This window comes from Pelodiscus sinensis, chromosome 16 (assembly GCF_052426305.1).
Source record: "Pelodiscus sinensis isolate ZL-2025 chromosome 16, ASM5242630v1, whole genome shotgun sequence".
In the NCBI taxonomy this organism is placed as follows: Eukaryota; Metazoa; Chordata; order Testudines; family Trionychidae; genus Pelodiscus; species Pelodiscus sinensis.
In genome coordinates this window covers 24036349-24056629 of record NC_143067.1, presented here as the reverse complement: position 1 = coordinate 24056629, position 20281 = coordinate 24036349, and the positions used below count along the sequence as shown (strand labels likewise).

The 20281-nt window shown below is 44.9% G+C and overlaps 1 protein-coding gene and 1 long non-coding RNA gene across 2 annotated transcripts in view; one reads left to right on the top strand and one right to left on the bottom strand.

The window, feature by feature from the left end:
• Positions 1–1736: 1736 nt before the first annotated feature.
• STC2 (stanniocalcin 2) lies at positions 1737–18495 on the bottom strand. The gene is made up of 4 exons (XM_006138140.5): positions 17200–18495; positions 13865–14007; positions 10301–10512; positions 1737–5628 (listed from the first exon to the last, which is right to left on the bottom strand). The coding sequence occupies exons 1-4, from the start codon at positions 17465–17467 to the stop codon at positions 5235–5237; spliced, it is 1017 nt and encodes a 338-aa protein (XP_006138202.1). The 5' UTR covers positions 17468–18495; the 3' UTR covers positions 1737–5234.
• The window catches only part of LOC142818717 (uncharacterized), a 46847-nt gene continuing 32192 nt past the window's right edge, over positions 5627–20281 (top strand). The window contains exon 1 of the long non-coding RNA XR_016346956.1: positions 5627–5920. This is a non-coding gene — a long non-coding RNA (uncharacterized LOC142818717). The remainder of the gene's footprint in view (positions 5921–20281) is intronic.

The window sequence follows — 20281 nt, the reverse complement described above, 5'->3', positions numbered from 1 at the left end:
ACTACATGCCTCTGTCACCAGAGGCATGTAGTCTAGACGTACCCTAAGATTTACCTCTCCCCTTGTGGGTTCATAGTCACTATCTCTATCCTGGTCAGATGGTCGATAATATATCCCTATTACTATATTTTTATTATTAGGGCATGGAATTACTATCCATAGAGATTGTATGCAACATTTTAGTTCATTTGAGATTTTTACTTCATTTGAGTCTACATTTTTCCACGTATAGAGTGCCATTCCCGCTCCAGCACGACCTGTTCTGCCCTTCTGATATATTTTGTAGCCTAGTATGATTGTGTCTCCTTAATTTTCCTCATTCCACCAAGTTTCTATGATACCTATTATATCAGTATCCTCCTTTAAAACTAGGCACTCTAGTTTACCCATCTTATTACAGGTTGGACTTCCAAAAACTGGGACTCCCTCGTGGTCTAGCAGGACCACAGATGTTTGTGGACCCAGGAGTCCTGGCTGGGAGCCCCAGTGGCAAACGAGTCCTGGCTGGGAGCCCCAGTGGCAAAAGGGCTTGGAATCACTGGGGCTAGGCCTGGAGCCAGAGGCAGACACAGCAGACTTGGTAGTAGAGATGGAGCGGGGATGTGGTATCCCTAGCTGCCCCAGTAGCAGGACCAGGGCTGGGGATGTGACAGCCATGATAGTCCAGGCTGCTGGGGCTCAGGGGGGAGTATCTAGGGCCAGCAGTGGAGAGGAGAGGTGAGCTGGGGGGGCCAGTAGCAGGGGACCTCTCATTGTCCGGCAAATTCCCTTGTTCGGGACCAGTCAGGTCCCAAGGGTGCCAGACCAGAGAGGTCCAACCTGTATTTAGACTTCTAGCATTTGTGTATAAGCACTTTAAAAATTTGTCGCTATTTATCTGTTTGCCATTTCCTGATGCGTTAAATTCTTTTTCATTTGATTGTTTCTCATCTGATCTCACCCATATTTTATCATCTTCAATCCTCTCCTCCTGACTAGAACATAGAGAATCTTTATTAATAGACCCTCTCCTAAGAGATGTCTCTGTCCAGTCCATGTGCTCCTCCACACTTGTCAGCTTTCTCCCAGCCCTTAGCATTAAAAAGGTTGTACAGCAGTTTTTAAACTAAGTGCCAGCAATCTTGTTCCATTTTGGTTTAGGTGGAGCCCATCCTTCTTGTATAGGCTCCCCCTATCCCAAAAGTTTCCCCAATTCATAATAAATCTAAAACCCTCCTCTCTACACCATCGTCTCACCCGCACATTGAGACTCTGATGCTCTGCCTGCCTACCTGGACCTGCATGTGGAACTGGAAGCATTTCAGAGAACACTACCATAAAGGTCCTGATTTCAATCTCTTTCCTAGAAGCCTAAATCTGGCCTCTAGAACCTCTTCCCTACCCTTCCTTATGTCACTGGTACCTACATGTGCCATGACCACCGGTTCCTCCCCAGCACTACACATAAGTCTATTAGATGTCTTGAGAGATCTGCAACCTTTGCACCAGGCAGGAAAGTCATTACAAACCCAGCCATCTTTGTTTCTAATGATCGAATCCCCCATTAATAACACCTGCTTTTTCCTAATGACTGGAGTTTCCTCCCCCAGAGAGGTATCCTCAGTGTGAGAGGATACCACAACATCATCTGGAAGGAAGGTAACAACTATAGGATGGTTTCCCTCTGCTCCAGTTGAATGTTCTCCTTCCAACACTGGCTAAATGTGCTAGTAAAAAATAAAAGTAGCAATCTCAGCAAGACTTATTCAAAAATTTATTAGTGTTTCAGGAAAAATAATAGCAGTGTGAAAAGATACAGAGCTTTGCCTAAATCCTTAGGCAATCTTTATAAGCTTATTTGGCTGTAAAGTCTACATGAGATAGAACTAGTATGTTTTTCTCCCAGAGAACTGGAATTTAAGGAAAGGTTTTTGTAATTACTGTGTTTCAGAACTTAATTTTTAAGACAGGACAGCATTTTTGTGGGGCAATGGGTTATTTATATATTTTCTAATAGGCATTTTGCTTTTCCCAGTTTCTCTTATGGGTGATTTTTTTAAAGATGCAAAGCGTAAGAGAAACATTCAGGCCTTGGTTTTTAAGTTAAGTCACCTTTGCAAACAATAGGTTTGGGAGGATTGCTGATGCAAGTATCATATGGTCTCTAAGGTGATGGTAGATTTTTTTAATGGACTTCACAAAGAATTAAGGCTATGTAGATGACTTGACAACATATTATCAGATAAACACACCTACTTGTTAGACATGAAAGAAGGTTTGACAATAAATAAATGATTTGTGCTGTCAATAACATTATGGAACTGTATAAAACTATATTTACGTTGCTTTAAACAACAAAAACATACTAGTGGCATGAATATATACAACACAGGTCATGACATACGTTTAAATTACCATAGCCAGCAGTGTTTGGTTTTTAAATGGAGACAATATAATAAATAGAAATGTTAAATATTTACAATAATAGCATATGTGGAATCAGTAGATGAACACAGAAGATCTTCACACAGAGGAAAAAAATGTTATGCCATATACAAAATCCCCCACCCCCTGAAAAAATAAAGAAATGTTCATTGAATTAACAAGATGGAGGAATATATACTTCTCCCCATGAAGAATGAATGAGTAAAAGTAAATTGTATGCATGCTGAGGTGATATGTTGACTAAGACATTCAAGAGTGTATATATCATTATATATTTGATTCTCATTATATGTTTGGTTCAACTTTAATGAGAAAGAGACCTTAATAGAGTTAGGTAAGAATATTAACTTGGTAGTCATGGCTGGGTTCTCTTTTTGGTTTGAGTTTGTCCTCAAGGCTTCGTCTACACTGCCGGTTTTGCCAGCAGTGAGTGTGCAAATGAAGCGCAGGTTAGCATATCACTGCACCCCATTTGCATAATTTATGCACACCGTTTTTGTGCAAAAAAAGTAGTATGGACATTTTTTTTGCGCAAAATCCCCGTTTTCCGCAAGATCCTAATGCCTCTTCCTGGGAATCTTGCAGAAAATGTGGTTTTTGCAGGGGAAAAAAAAAAGTCCACACTACTTTTTTTTCTGCAAAAACCCTTTGTGGAAAAACAGGGTGCATAAATTATGCAAATGAGGCACAGCAATATGCTAATCCATGCCTCATATGCATACTCACTGCCAACAAAATCGGCAGTGTAGACATAGCCTTACTATGCTTATGCATCATCTTGGGGCAGTGGGATGCTCATGAGGAGTTTGCAATGAGAGAGACTGGAGACTTTCCCTATGACATCACCAGCAGCAAGACACTTTGTTTTGGAGAAAAGAGGATGCCCTTAAAAGTAAACCTTTGGAAGTGGTATATGAGAATTGACACTAGCTGGGGCACTACAGTCCCTCTGATTGTCACCCTCTGTGTGAGCCACAGGCCACCACTGCTGGGACTTGATCAGTCATTTTGTCCATATACTAGAAGGAACTTGCCTGCTCCTCAAGGGTTCGTAGCCTGATTCGATTCTCCAATGAGGTTAGAGGAGTTTTATCAGAGGGTTTAGTGGGAGTAGGATTGGGGCCCTTTTTCTTCAAGAGGTTGATGGCTGCATAACGGTGTAACTCTTCAGATTAATGGTTGTTCCTTGTCCTCCCACCCCAACCAAGGAAATTTACCCCCATGACTTCTATTAAGAATAATGCCCAAGATATATGCACAAAGCTCCCACTGAAGACACTGGGAGCCTCCTACATGGGTCCAGAAGCGGAATGTGACTCAGCGAGATTTAGAGCTAAATCTCAGGTGAGGCTAATCACCTCCATGCCCACTAAGCAACAAAGATGTATGTCAGTTCCCTGTGGAAGTTCAGTGCACCAACTTGCCTTTGCAACACTGGTGATTTGACTCTAGGCCTCCTGCAGCAAAAGGCCAGTGCTCAGATCCTCAATGTGATACTGTCTTCCAAGAACGATCATACTTCCTTTATTGGATACTAAAGACCCTACCCATCTTTGCCTTTGGAGGTGACAGCCAATGGCTTAAGAATAACATCCCAGGATGGGTGTTTACAACTTGAGGATCACAACTGCATATAGGGATAAGAAAGGATGCTCCCTAGCATCTCACCCTAACGTTAAATCACTCCGGAAGATTCAGCTCGCCAAACCCCTTTTATCAATCTACATTTCACTTATTCTGTAGGGTTTGGAGGTCACTACCCAGTGTGCTAGTTTTAAAAAGAAAGTGAACCTCTCACGAACCCATAGTCATTTTTGGCACTTTGATAAACTATGGCCAACTTTAGAACACCAAGTCTCTACAGCCCTGAAAAAGTCCATGATGCTGCTTTCAAAGACAATAGATGGGCTAGATTTTCAATAGGCCCTAACAATACCCACAAAGCTTAAGGATACACCAGCTGTTTTTGCCTAAGCCTCAAATTTTGGGTTGCCCACAGGTGGGATGCTGCTGTAGAAAATGCTCCATTGGGAGCACAGCTGTAGGTTCTAAAAAAGAATATGCCTAGGAACTTTGGAGGGCTGTGGAAAAAGTGCTCATTCTGATGCATAATGGTCAAACTGACTTGTCTGGCAGCTGGCTACTTAGGCTCTTGACATCATGGAGTAACTGGATAAATAAAGTTAAGCAGTGGTTAAAATACATACAAGAGGGCACGTAAGTTAGGCAATGTCAGGCAGACAGGAACAATGGCTCAGGACTTATGATAAAATGACATAGCTTAACGTAGCAAGCTCCCTGTGCAATAAACTGGACATTTATTTCATTTGAGTGTCACAACAGCCCACTTTGAACTCTTTCATTCACGGCCATGGGCAGAGATAAGATGCCTTTGGAACTCCGCCATCTGCTTGGCGATTGCCCCGTAAGCTTAGTGGAGCTACTGAGCTGTGAACGGCCTAAGTAATATCTGGCTGGGCTCTCCCTGACCCCTTTCTCCAACCAAAAGAAAAATAAAATCGCAAACAATATCCACGTGTTCTGTAGTTTTGAAAGGGGGAAGGATTTAAAATTTTTGTCTCACCCACTGGTTATGTGAGTGTCAAGTTCTCTGAGTATAAGCAATAGCCCAGAACCACTGCTCTCTCTCTGCTAATCTATACGCTATCACGGAAGTCCACATATCCCACAATGCCCTGTGCTTCACATCACCCCTCTGAATGGTAAAGATTTTGGAATGTCCATAGATAAGAAGATGGACTCAATGGAGGAAGTTTGGTGGAGGGGGAGGGTAAGGTAGGTGCTTCCTTTCACCTTCGGATGTCGGAAAAGTCGGACAGTTCATCTGCCCGCTCAATGATCCCGTGTGCTCCTTTGGGGCTGTGAGCTCCAGCTTTAACACGGGGGTGGGTGTTCGAGTGAGCCCGGCTGCCTCTCTCCCCCTTGGCAGCTCGTGAGCTCTCTCTTTGGTCAGACTCGGGGTATACCAGTATGTCCCCGCGGCTGCTAGACGTTTTCGTGGCTTCACCTGGCTTCCTCTCAGGACCCAGTGTGGAGTCGCTGTGCATGGCTGAGGTGCAGAAGCTCAGGATAGAGCAGAGGCTTCCCCAGTTCTGTTCACACTGGGCCTGGATGCTTCTGGTGATAGCCTTTTTCACTTCGTCCCCGCACGTGAGCAGGATGTTCACCAAGTCGACATATGGTCTGGAGATAAATCAGACAGCAGAAGGGGAAGTTAAAAGAGAATCACGTTTTAAGATGCAAGGAGGTTATACATCAGCAAGAGTGTGTGAGATCACCACGCCTCATTCTTCCCTTGTTTACTCTACAGCACCTGCAGGGGGGCTACCTGTGTTTGCCAGCTAGTGGCCAGATGCTATGGAAAACTTAAATGGAGGACAGCAGTTCCCTCACCTGGCAGCCACACTTGCTGAGTGTTTATATCCTGCTTGTTACTACAACTGAGACATGAGTCCTTCAGCAGCACCTCCAGCAGGTGAGCACTAATGTCCCCAACATTCCCCCCGCAAGCTGCATTAGGCATGACTTCCACAGAGACACAGCTAGTTGGGTTACGACAGGCAGCAGATACAGAAGGCTGAATTATCCAGTGGACAAAACAAGGGGGTTCAATCTGGTGCTGCTATTTTCTGTGGAGACCAGCTGTGCATAGTTTAGGGTGCTGGTTGAGCCCTGTACCTGAAGCTCTTTACTTGAAACATGCAAAACAGATCAGAAGAGGTAACAAACTAGGAGAGCAAAGTGGATAAATATACTAAGATTTTACTGTGTTAAATTTAAATTTGTATGAAATCATTAATCTCTGGGGTTGCAACTTCGTTGAAGGAGAGAGTTTAAAGGAATAAAGAATCTAGCTTTGGATTTTTAACTAGGTTGGTTTGCGATTGGGACTTTTTAAAAAAGGTATTTGGTGCATAACAAGTGCTAGAAGTGCACCTGGAAATTTTGACCATTTTCACCATTGTAATATAAAACAGATCCAAACCCCAGACTGGTCCCCAAAAGGGGTCCTTACTGCCACAAGATGCTGTTTTGTTTATACGCAAAGAGAAAATGGTAAAAATAACATGACAAGTCTGCTCATTTTGGAATAGAAAAGGAGGAGATGGTGAGAATGAGCATCAATAATGTTTTTTGGTCTAAGTTTTGTCTTTTATCTGAAACAGGAATTGTGAAGAGACAGGATATGTTCTTTGGTACACACATCAAATGAGCCAGTGAGACTTTTACTCACATCCATTAAAAAAATTGGACTTTGACTCTACAAAAAACATCACCTGAAAAATAGGGATGATAGCGATTAGTCAACTATCCAATAAGCAAAAGCTTATCAGATAGTCGAGTAGCCACTTGACTAATTGCTTCCCCCGCCCCCTTGCTGCCTCTATTAGAGAGAGGCAGCAACGGGGAGGGAAGGAGCAGGAGGGAACTGGCTTAAAGCTGGTCCATTCCCCCACCATCTCTGCAGACAGCAGGAGAGGCAGAGGCACAGTGGGGAACCGGCACGAGCGGGGACTGTTTCAGTCCCTGCTGGTGCCGGTCCCCACTGCCAGCGCTTCTGGTTTTGATATGTACAAGATCCCCCAGGCCTCTTGAATATTTCAAAAGTGCTGCAGGGTGAGCAGGGACTCAAGCAGTCCCTGTTCCATGGCCTGCCCTGTCTGCTGCGAACAGGGGATGGTCCAGCATCAGCCCGTTCGTGGCACACAGAACTGTCTGCTGCAAACAAGGGCTGCTGGACTCAGCGCTGGCCGGGACCGAGCAGTCCCAGCTCACACTAATCGTTGCGCCTCATCATTTAAAATGTAATAAAAGCCCAGCTGGCTCCTGGAGCTCCTTCCATTGCAGCTCTGCACAGCAGTGCTTATCAACTGATCGTATAGTCGATACAAACTATATCGACTACACGGTTACTCAGTTAATCACATTTAAACATCCTTACTTAAAAAAGGGTGGCAAAGTTTTCCTGGTATAGCTCTGAGGAGTGCTTCTTCCCCATTCCTCCTTTACTTCCAACTCTCTTCATCCCACATGCTATCCTGCATACAGGATAGCTGCCTCGTTGTGTTTTACTCAGGTCATGAGGAGTCAAAAGGCTTGGGTGTATTCCCAGTTCTGCCACTCACTTGCAGATTGCCTCTAGGCATATCGCTACATCCAAAATTTTCAAAACTTGTCCTGATTTGAGAAGTCTCTATTTTGGGAACCTAACCTGGAATAGGCAGAGCCTGATTTTAAGAGACACTGAGTATTCACAGTGGTAAATGAGCTTAGTTCAGGCCTGCACAACGCGGAAAGCGGCGAGGGCCATATTACTCCAAAGAAAACAGCTATGGGCTGCAAGTAAGGAAAAAAAAAAAAAAAAAAAAAAGCACATGTTGGGCATACATGCTTCATACAGGCTTCAGCACGCAACCACAGGAGGCACCACCAGGCTTCCATCCAGTGGCCCAGCCGGAAATTCAGAAAATACTGGACATTGCACACATCCAATATTTTCTGAACTTTTTTAGAAAATACCACAAATACCGGATTGTCCGATAGAAAACCGGACACCTGGAAACCCTAGCTGCAAGCGTAGGTTGGAGGGGGAGGGAGGTGTGATACTTTATTAAGAATTTTTCAATTAAATCAGGCCTGTGCAACATATGGCTCCCAATGCCCTTACTCTCTCCTCTCCCAGCATCACCCTGCCCCCCTCCCACTGACACCTCCCCTCCTGCCCTTTTCCTCATTGTCTCCACTTGGCCCCCTGGCATTTGTCTCTCCTGCACCCTGTCCCTTGGTGCCGTCCCCTCTCTCCTGACCTTCCTCCCTCCCCTCAGCACAAGCCCCTTCCCTTCCCCTACCTGGCTTCTGCCTTCTACTCTGCGGGGCTTCTGGAGCCTTTTTTAATTCAGCGGTCGCCGGCTGTGATGTCACAACGCCACATCACACCAGCGTCCTGGCGTCTGCCGGTGTCCCACCCTCTGACTTGCGCTGGAGCTGCACTCAGGCAGCCCGGCGGTGAAAATCGCCACACTTCCCTCTCCCTAGCGGCGTTCCGCTCCTCCGCCCGGTCGGCGGATTCGATGGGGCCGCGCCGCCCAGAGTCATCATTGGCCGCATGTGGTCTGCATGTTGTGCATGCCTGGCTTAGCTTGACAGGCTGGAGGGGTACCAAGTTGGGGAGCCAAAAACAGGCCACTTTGGAGAGATCTGGGCTTCCCCATTTTACAGAGTGGGTATCACTGACTCACCTTGACAAAATACTCTGTTCTTATGGCACTTCTCATCTATGGGGCTCAAAAGTTTTATTTGTAGACAAGCACCTGCCAGTTTACAGCCCATTAATGCAGATCCTGAAATACCAGTGCTGGTGTGAATGTGACACATTGCTTCCCCTCACTGTCCCAGAAGAAACCCAGCACGCTGGTGCCTCCCCAATATTCTATCCCCATTACCATGATAGGGACCAGAAACGGCAATGCAAAAACTACCCCGAAGACACCAGCCATGCTGTTGATCTTAGCCGCAGGAAGGTCCATGTTCATGGAAGGAAATCTGAGCTGTGTTCACTTTAACAAAGTGTAATTAATGATGGAGTAAATTTGTGTCACAGCTGCACTCTCCTTAAATGTAACTTGGAGATAAGGGTGGGATTTTCAACAGAACATGAGACTGGAATTTTCAAATATGTTGGTGCTTAAGAGTGCAACACGGACACTTACTTTGAAAGCTGACTGGCTCATTTCACCTCACGTTTCCTCATCTGTAATGATACTGACCTCCTTGGTAAAGTACTTTGGGATCGTCTGATGAAACGTGCTATAGGAGAGCAGGGTTTACGCAGGTTGGTTATTTATACCATACCCCCAGTTCCTTACCGAAGATGAGCAGTGGTTATTTTTCTGCCTGTGGCTGTGTCCCCCTCTTTCCATCTGCAGAAAAGTGTTCTCTCATTTTTTTTTGCACCAGCAAATTAAGGGTGGGCACGGACCACAGTAATCTGAGCCTGATTTAGTCCTGCAATTTGGTAGTTTAGACGTGTTGCTACTAAGACTACACGAGTCTTTACAGTCATTGCACTACAGGTGCAAACTGTACTCCCATAAGAGGGGAAATACCAAAAATCTAGATTGTGATCTTTCATTTTGCATGCCTGTGTCCCCCTTTACACTTCCTTGGTAAGCATACAGGATTGATATGAACCAGGAGCATGGGAGCTTTTCGTCATGAAACACAAGTCAGTTTCTGTGACTAACATCAACAAGATGCTTTAGGAATCTGAATACTTTGGAATTTCATAAAGCAAGTCTGAAATTGACTGCAACTAATCTTCATGAAAGATTATGTTGTTTGGCAAGTATGACGTGTCATTTCTGTGACTATATTTACCTAATGTAAATACCATCTTAACCACTTGACTTAGGTCTTCTCTCTCTCTGTGGTCCATTTGTTTTCTTTTTAAGAATATAAGATCTTTGGGGCAAAGACTGAACCCTCTTTTGTGTTTGGAAAGTGTTTGGCACATCGTGGGTACTTCTGGAAACAAATAATGTCAAAACCATGAAAAGAATTGATCTTACTTCAACACGTGTTTCCCCTCCCATGGTCATGGCTTTGTAAAATAATACTCATCACATTTGTAACAGGTTAACTAGTTTTTCCAGCACCTCTACAAAAGAGAATTATCCTCATTTTACAGATGGGAAATTGAGGTAGAAGAGTGAAGCGATTTGCTCAATGACACAATGAGGTCACATGGAACTCAGCACTTCCTGTCTTGTGGGTTGTACATTCGTTCACCCACCTTAAGGTGAAGCTCCTCCATCACCCGACTACAATACTAGGCCCCTTGCACAGTCCCACTTACTCATGCTGCAGCAGGTCTTTGAAGTGAATCATATCCACAATGACTTGGACATTCTCCTTCGCAGCAGAGCAGAGGTCATGTTTCAGGTAGCACTCCCGCTGTAACTGGAACACCATGTCTTTAATGGCAGGACACTTGCGACTGATGCAGCTGAATTTGTGTCTCAGGGCGTGAGCCTTACACTTCAGAGCATCTTTAATGAAGGATTTTCCCTGAGGAGATCAGAAATAGAGTAGTTATGTATTTGTGTCTGTTAAGCACATCAAGTGATTTACACTCAAATAGCCTCTCCTACATGCGACAGCGTCAAGGATTATTAGACTGCTAAGGCCATTGGGTTTTTTTCTTTGCTCCTAAAGGCCATGTCAGGCTGTCCTGTCTTTCTAGAGGGGTTGGATGCTGCTTCTTGGCTGATTGTGTGAGGTTTGCTGTACGATTATGTGATGGTTTCATTGTCTCCTCGCACCACTAAGGTATATCTATGCTACTGTGAGACTGATGCTCTGAGACTGATCCACTGGGTCAAGTGAAGACCTGCCAGATTGACTGCAGATCACTCTCCAGTCAACCCTGTTACTCTACCCCAGATGAGAAGAATAAGAGAAGTCAATGGGAGTTTCTCCTGTTGACCCTCTACAGTATAGAGCTGGCAGTAACTTGACTTAAGGACTTATGTAGCTGGAGTTGCATACCTTAAGTCAACTTTCTGCTGTAATCTAGATGTAGCTTAAGTGTCCTGCTTTTAGCACAGACCTAGTCCTTGCTGGCCTAGGAGAGAAAAGTGGAGGTTTCATTTTTAAACAGACAGTCCAACTTAATGGTCTGAATTCATTCCCGGTCTGTCACCGTAGAGGACATTGGGTTCACGTTACTACTATGAGTGACCAAATACATTTGCGTCTCCAGGACCAGAAAGGGGATATTCGAAGTCAACTGCATCAAAACTGACTTTCCTTATCAGTTTGCAAAGTTCACATAGGAAATGCTTACATAAAACCAATGTCTTTAAGCAAGTCACTGGCTTCAGTGATACCCTCTTCCTTCCCCCCCTCCCCCCCGAACAAAAGGGTCCCTAAATCAAATTACCAGACACCAAACAGTAACATCTTGATATTTGTGTCTGCTGAAGGGAAACATTTCTATTTTAAAGTCCCATAAGGGATTACAGGGAACAGCAGAAAAAGAAAAAGTTAAAGACAATGAAGGCTATTTAGGCAAGGTCCCTTTAACCATCATCCATGCTCTCCTCATATTGCTTTACAAGGCATGCCCATCCCTATTTTTTCCCCCTCTTCCCACCTTTTGATATTATAGCCAGTCTTATTGTATATGCATCTCAATTCTTTTGGCAACTAGACAGCTTTTCTTTCCTTGTTGAGTGATAGCAGGATGATTGTGAACCTGTATTGCCACATTAGCCTCAGGCAGTGTTCCCTCTAATTTTTTTCCCCATTCACGTGCAGAATAAATTTTGTTATGTGCACCAATGCACATGCAGATGTGCACCACTAGTAGAAACACATGCTACCAGCTGTGGGAGCTCTGCTAGTCAGCTGGGCAGCATTTGAGCCTCTCTTGGGTAGCTGCTGGGAACACTGGCATCAGGTTATCCCAGCTGCTAGTTGTTTTGTGATCAGTGGTGCAATTTCTGCTCTCATGGACTCTAGATTTTTACCCTTGTAACTCTACTAATATCAGTTGTTATGCCATATTCTCAAAGACCTGAGAGCAAGACACACATGCTCTCCCCACTGATCAAAGTACTGCGCCAATCACCATCACTTTTCATTCCAAGTGCTAGGTTTACTTCTTTGACCTTGCATTCACTAACAAACACACATAGCTCAGCAGGCATTAACTAAATACTGTGCATATACAAGACATTTAAAAACAAAATCCCAATCTCACATTTTTTCTTTTGGAGAGAAAAATTGGAGTAAGGAAAAGAGAACCACATGTAACAAATGCTAGTCATATTGCATAATGCACTTCTGGCACTTGCTCAGATAAAGCTAGTAAAAGAAACCGAAGAGAAGAGAATCAAGTCAATGGGAATTGCACATGTATATTTCAGATGACAATTTATTTCCACAGAGCCCAGTGTCTTCACACTCCAGTAGAAACAGTTTGGATGTAAAATAGCCCTTGTTCTCTTTAAAGATGTGAGCATATCCAATGAAGCAATGATTTGCTGGTTTTAATGCAATAATTTCACGTATGTGTTTGGTTTTCCCATGGTTTTACTTCCATAAACTTTGTTAATAATATATAATTGGTAAAATAAAATCTCTAATTTTCATTCTCTGGCAACTGCCTGGAAACTAAGACCCTGATTTTCAAAGATGACCAGAGGATCTGGACACGTAGTTCCCATCAATTTTAAGGGACATCTAGATCTTTTATGTATTTTTGCAATTCTCTGCCTAAAATCTCCAGCACAGGGGAATTTGTTTTTCTGCTAGGACTGCTCCCTTGGTCCAACTAAATAGAACAGCTGGATCTGCAAAACAGCTCTGCTTTCTACCATTCTATATAAAGTGCCATGAGACTACAGCTGGGTGACTTCAGTAAAGTTATGCTATAAACTACACGCGTCAAGCCAAATGCCGCTGGCCCGTCGTAATGTTCTCTTCTCTCCACACTGAAATGGGAGAGTAGGTTTACAAGACATAATAACAGGATGCTTCAGTGATGCGTAAATGGTCTGGGGAGAAAATGAAGGAGACAAACTTAATACCGCATACTGCCTAAAGAATGTATTTTATTGTCAGTGTGAGAGCCAAAGAACTATTTGAATACAGCAGCTTCTGGAGATGCCTATCCTAGCTGTGTGTAGTTCTTAAATATTATTTAATTACACATTGGATTACATCCAATCCAGTTTATAGGACTTCGGCTCCTAAGCCACTTAGATGGTTTGGAAAAGTGTATCCATTGACCCAGTGGAATTAATTTGATCAGATTTGCACAGGGAATGTTCAAGTGTGATACTTTAGTCTACAGAGAGATTTTTAGCATCACAGATGCATATCATTTAAGTAATAAAATGATACATACAGAATAGTGTCTGCCCCAAAGAACTTACAATATTGCAACCTATTGGCAGATTGCTCATTGGTGTCAGCCAGCTCAGTCTTACAGTCCTTAATGAATGTAGCAGCTCTGAGGGGACTGCAGGATCCGTCATCACCATCTCATTTTTGTTATCACAAGTCCACTAAGAAAAAATTCTTAGGTGGAGATACAGCAGTCTATACTATAGATAATCTGTTTCCAAAGACAACTTAAACACAATGCATATATTACTCTGTTCTTGGGACCGGATACAGCACTAACCAAGTCAATGAGAGATTTTCCCATTGATCTGAATAGGAGCAGAAAGAATCAAGCTCTTGGTTGTCTGCATCCAACTCTCAATAAAGTGAAGTGGGAATTGGATATGTATAAGACCAGACCTGAGTCTTAATTAAAGCCCTATTTGAAAGATGTATTAAAAACCCATTAAATATAGCATCTTCTAATCATTTACTTCTGGGAATTTTACTTTCTTTTCTTTTTGGTTACCTGGGCATCAAATTTTCCAGCGTTGTGTAGGAAAGTCATGCAGATCTCATGTAAGCCTCGGATCTCACAAGAGTTGTTTTCAAAGCATTCAAACACTCCACATCCCACATCGCCAGCATTAACCAGGCAGTGCTGGATTTCAGCTAAAATGACCATGGATTATGGTTAATTTGTACAAATATTCATAAATGGAGTGTGGGGGAGAGGGGAGAGAAGAGAGAGAGAAGAGTTATTTTGCTAAGATCATCAATTCACAAGAAAAAGCACAAGACAACAGTTACTGTACCCACACAGCCTGTCTACTTTTTGCAGAAGTTAGATCAATATTTATATGCATTTAGTTATGACTATGAGAGCCAAAAAGTAAATGCCAAATCCCCATTCCACTTACTTCATAGCAGTATTCACTTGAAAATGTCTAATGTTTCACTCTTCTGGAGCATGCAACAGACCTCATCTATAATTCCTACTCTCCTAAAGTCAGTCCTTCATTAACTTGAATGGGAATTTTGCCTGAGAGAGAACTGCAGGTTCAGGCTAGCGGTTGTATCTGGTTCTCTGAACTAGAGTCTGATGATTAGCACAGTTTTGCTGACCACTGAGGGTCTCATTCCTGCTGTCTTTGGGTGTGTCTACACAGCAGCATTATTTCAGAATAACTGACCTTATTTTGAAATAAGAAAGCAAGTCATTATTTCAAAATAATGTCGAGCTGGAGGACTTCTTACTCTGATTCCTTTAACCCTCATTTCATGAGGGCTGCGTCTACACTGGCATGATTTTGCGCAAGAGATGTGCTTTTGCGCAAGAGCATCCATGCCAGTGTAGACACTCGCTTGCGCAAGAAAGCTCCAATGTCCATTTTAGCCATCGGGCTTTCTTGCGCAAGAAATTAACTTGTCTGTCTACACTGGCCCTCTTGCGCAAGAATACTTGTGCAAGAGGGCTTATCCTTGAGTGGGAGCATCGGAGTATTTGCGCAAGAACCACTGATTTTGTACAGTACAAAGTCAGTGTTCTTGCGCAAATACTCGCGGCCAGTGTAGACAGGCGGCAAGATTTTGCGCAAAAGTGGCCGCTTTTGTGCAAAATCTTGCCAGTCTAGACGCACCCGAGGAGTACGGGAAGTTAAAGGAAGAGTGTTCTTCCTTTGACTTCCTACTGTGTAGACAGACAAAAGTCAAGTTAAGCTATTTCGTCTTCAGCTACGCAATTGACATAGAAGTTCTGTAGCTTAATTCAACTTTTGCCCTGAAGTATAGACGTGACCTTTGAAATCAATGGTTAAACCCCCTCAAAATTTCAATGGGGGGCAGAGCCCCTTGCTGCATGAGCTCTCCTCCCACCAGCTTCCTTACTCATCCAAAAATTCAGATTATTTCAGCCATACATTTTTTCCTTCTAAATTTTGTGCTATATTGAAGCAAATAATATTTTACTTCAGACACTGCACAGATACCTTCAAATCAGAATCTTATCACTGCTGCTCCTTACCCTTCCTTAAAAAATATTGCCAAAACTAAAATAATTGCTGAGAACCATAAAGAGAAAGTCAAACTGGGGCAGGTTTTAGAGCAGGATTCTAAGAATTTGTTGTATTCAGTTTACTAGTGGCAACTTTAATTAAGCCTCCCCCCTCCCCTATTTATTTTGAGTGTACACATCCTAAACTCATAATTCCGGTCATCTAAAGAAGTGGATTGTGCCCACGAAAGATCAGGCTACCATCTACATTTTGTTAGTCTATAAAGTGCCACCAGACCATTTGGTTAGTAACAGACTAACTAGACTACCCCCTTCTTTAATTAAAGCTCACTTTGGGGATCTAGCCTAATCCCTCTCTAAATCACAACATGTTTAAGACATCCACAGCCTTTTCTCTGGACATGCAGCCCTCTGAAACCCCTTTCAGAAACTTTCGTTTTAATTCACTTAGGACAGAGAGGCAGGGGGAAAAAACGGATGTAAAGTGCTGATACTTGCTATATCATAAAATGAAAAATCATACGTGCAAAAAAGGACACAAAGTCTTAATCTTTCTTTTTACTTGACCACAGGCTCCTCTCTGATGTGGAGGGCTACGGAAAAGAGGGGGGAGGGCAGGAAAAGTCACATGGGATTTGTAACTGCAAAGCCTCAGAGAAGCTGGGAATCAGTGAATCAGGGAGACCTGGCATTGTGTTAGTCCCACGTGGAAAGCTGCACACAGAGAGGCACACAACACGAAAACGGGTCTCTTTGTCAAAGGTTGTATAACTGCATCTTGGGGTTTTTTTTGGGTCTGGAAGCCCAGCTGTAGCGCTTCTGTTGGCATTTGGATACAGACGGTTTTCGGATCACATGTCCTGGCTCCCCGTTTGCAGAGAATTGCACAGTGCCGTGATTCACATGTGGCAGCCCCTAATGGGCATTCGTGCATTCCGGCTCGTGTGCGTGTTTAAACAAGGCTCGCAGCATTGAGACAGTTAAAAAAAGAAAAAGTACGCGAGAAAGAGAAAAGTGGACCGCTCCCGCGCGCTCTTTCCATGCCTGGGAAGAGATCCAGGGAAGTGCACGCCTCGGTTCTTTCTACTAAGCAGAGAATACACGAGGAGAGACGAGAAGAGAAACCCCACGGCCAATTGCATCATTATTCGGTTCTCTGCTCAGGAGAAGCAGGCCGCAGCCCCCTCCCCCGTGTTAAATGTGTATTTAGCAAAGAGAGACCGTCTCGCCCCACTACATCTAACCCCCTGCTCCAGCAGCACCTTCGAGAGTCCAAATCGCCCGCCTCTGACCTGCTGGAGTTTCTGGTTTGCCTCCAGGAGGGCCGGATTAGTTACAATTAAAGGATTGCAGCGGGCTGATTTGCAACGTGCAGAGACGGCCATGGCACTTTCCTGGGTCGGTGCCACAAATCATTATAGTCTTAATAAAAATCGTCTCTTCACCACCGATGGTCACGTGGAATAACTTTCCAGGTGTCGTTAGACTGATATCTGGGCAGGATTTCATCGTTGGTTAGCGGAGATTAAAGGCAGCGAGAGCAAGCGACTGCTCTCTGCGAGTCCAAGGGTAGCACGTGCGTGGCGAGAAGGGACTTCAAAGGTAATTAGGAGTGAACTCTTACTTCCTCCGGATTGATGTTTGACGGTCACGCACACACAAATAAATGCCATGGTGCACGTCATGATGCACGTCTAGTTAGCCAATACTCTGTAAATACAACGCGGAGACACCTCCCTCTCACTGCAACTGCTTCCTTATTGAACAATATTTAACAGTTTGTTTGCATTTGAGTTTAACTAGACCTGCCTTTTCAAGCACCCCCCCCCTTCTCTTTTTAGATCACATACCTGTATTTTGCAAAGACAGACGCCCTTTTTGCTGAGGGGCTCGGTCCTGGGGACCTTCCGGCGGGTTGGTGGCTTCTGTGCCCAAAACTGGATCAAAACTTGCAAAGACCAACGCCAGGGTAACTACTTTACTTAACAGCTCTGCACACATGGTCCTGGTTGCAACTCCACGCTGGAAACCTGTCTGGGTTTCCCTCCTCTGGCTCTTTCCAAAGGGTGAATAAATGGAACTTACTGCTCTTCTTGCAATCTGCTTGCTGGATAGCATGTGATCAGGGCTGGTGCAAGTGCTGAAAGTGGCCAGAAAGGGAAAGGATGGTGCCTCAAATATCCCTGGAAGCTCTGGTGTCACTTGAATGAAGGAGTCGAGCAGGTGTTGTCCACCAGCCCGACCAATAGGAGTCCTGTCCCCCTGTGACTCCACGCGTAGTGGGCGGTGCTTGTTCTAAACTACTACACGCCGGAGAACAAAACGTTGAGGAAACTTGCATCAGCAGGTTGCAAACTAAACTACAATGATCACGAGCAACCAGCAGCATTTACACACACGATACATGGCACCTCAGTTAAAATGTTCCTTCGCTGGAGGACAGTCTCAGTCGCTGAAGCAGCAGCGGGACATTGGGAAGGGGGGGGGAGTTCTGAGGTCCAGTACACCCCATCTGTTCTTTCCTTTTGTAGTCATGAATGCTTTGAACGTCTAAGCACGTTGCTTGCCCAGGGAACCGGAGGAGAATTTATACTTTGTAACAATTATTAGGCTATGGAGGGAGCCAGGCAGGAAGAGGGAGGAAGGGTTCCACGTGAGCCGCTGGGATATACTCGAACTCTCCCCTCCCCCGCTTCTGCCTTAAAGCTCGCCTCGCTGCTCGGCTTAGCTCCCGAGACGGGCAGCGAGCGTCGCTCAGGATGGCTCCTACCCTGGGAATTGTGCACGTTGATGCGCGCTCAGAGTGGAGTGCAAAAAACCTGGGGTTTTGTAATCTTCCCGTGTGTGAGAAGAAGGCGGAAGCTCCAGCGATCCTCCCTCCCCGCAGTCACTGAAGGGAGCTAATCACCAGTCCAGCTTCTGGGCTGCGCACAAGATTGCAGCTTTAATCTGCGGCAAACTCACATTTCCAAATCTGCCCTCCAACTCGCTTATCTTCGCGTTCGCACTTCGTGTGTCGTGGCTGGCTTTCTTGAAGCATCACTGGGAGCCACACTGCCCCCCGCCCTCCTGCTCTCGCTAGCACCGCCAAACTCCTGGCACCTCCAGGGCTGCTTTAGTGCGGGGCTGACCAGACACTTCAGCTGCAAGAGCGGACTCAAAACATTCGGATCGCAGACTAGGCAGCTGTGAAATAAGTTTTGTGAGACGCACCCCTCCCCCCCCCGTGGGTATTTGATTTTGCATCGCTGAAGAGTCCCACAGAGTTATTGGGCCACATTCAAATTCATCCCCGGGGCATGCTCAGTAGCGGTACATGCACTCGGCTGGCTTCTTATGCATTGCGCCTGTAACCAGGGCCCGATCCGGCACTGCGCTCCTTGCGCCCCCCGAACGCCTTGCGAAACTGGGGTGCCCAAGGAGCGCGAGAGCGGCCCTAGAGAGAGAAAGAGGCGCGGCCTTTCCAGCGTCCCTCTTGCGCAACCCCCTGCGGCAACGCCGGAAGCTCGCTTGGTCTTGGCTGGGTGGCTGGAGGAGGAAGCCTCCAGCAGGTGATCGGGGAGAGGGGCGCTGGGTTATCCCCCCTTTCCACTGCGGTAATGCACATCAGATGTTTCATCAGACAGAGCTAGCCACGTGCTGCTCTTTTCTCCAGCCCTCCGAGAGGCGCGCAGCCCCTGCCTGCGGCTGCCATGCGGCCGCGGGAGGAGGAGCAGACACCTCTTGGCCGGCGTGCTCTGCTCCCCTGGAGTTGGGAGGAAGGGGTGGCGGGGCTGCACAGGGAGGAATTTCTTCAGCTGCTGCTGGTGCAATCCTTTCCCCCACAGCTGCCCAAGTGCAATTGAGGAGATCCACGCACCTGCTAAAGTCCCTCCCTGGAAGCCGGTGACACCAAACTTCCTTCCATGGTTAGGGTTGTCCTGATGTTTTGGGAAACGATACGAGGCTCTCAACTCCTTTTAACCGCAACAGGCTCATGCAGTGTCTCTGATCAGAAGGTTCATGTGTGTCCCCTGATTTGCACACTGGTGTTGCATTGTTGTGTCTGTTGGAAATGTGATTTGTTTATCGCAATGGTTATATGCTGTCTGGTGAAATCCTGTGGCTCTTTATTCCCCTTCCTTAGGGATGTAAGCCACTTTATAGAGGTAGAGGGATTGTACTGCGGTAGAATTAAATCATGATGAAAATTTGTGTGTAGATTAGACACCAGGCCCTTGGAAAGTTTGAAACCAATGGGCCAAGTTGTGAAATCACAGGCTCCTCCGACAAAGTGAGTGAGGTAAAAACTTTTATTGAACCAACTTTTCAGGTCAGACATGATGGCAAGCTCTGACCCTAGAAAACTTTTCTCTCTCCATCAGAAGGTGGTTCAGCAAAAGATACTCTATCAATCATCTGTCTCCATCTTGGAACCAGCTTAGCTACAATACCACAGCCTATAGTCAGGTTTCCAACAGTTGCAAAGGAAATCTTTATTTTTTTTGCTTCAGGGGTAGCTGAGTTAGTCTGTACAGAAAAAATAACAAATGGTCTGGTAGCACTTTATAGACTAACAAATGTAGATGGTATCATGAGCTTTCATGATGCCTTCTTCAGAACTTGGGTCATCTGAAGAGGTGGGCTGTGTTCACGAAAGCTCATGATACCATCTACATGTTTTGCTAGCACTTTATAGACTATCAGACCATTTGTTGTTGGTTTTTTTGCTGCTCCTAACTCTTATGACACCTGATGTTGGGAGTTCAAACCTTTTCCTGCTCTGCAGTTAACTTACCTAAAAACAGTCCATAGGCTACTTTGAAAAACTATTAACCTAAACCAAAATTCAGCAGTTTATTACAAGCTGATTGATATAGCAGCAGTGACTAAGGCCCCAAATTCTGTAACTTGGCCTGCATAGGCAGACCTCTAGACTTGCCTGGAGCCCTA

Coding starts and splice junctions, on each gene's coding strand:
- STC2 (XM_006138140.5), bottom strand. CDS start 17,467: ATGCTATCCAGCAAGCAGATTGCAAGAAGAGCAGTAAGTTCCATTTAT. Junction 14,008..17,199: donor TCTGTCTTTGCAAAATACAG/GTATGTGATCTA, acceptor TGGTCATTTTAG/CTGAAATCCAGCACTGCCTG. Junction 5,629..10,300: donor AAAGACCTGCTGCAGCATGA/GTAAGTGGGACT, acceptor ATTTATCTCCAG/ACCATATGTCGACTTGGTGA.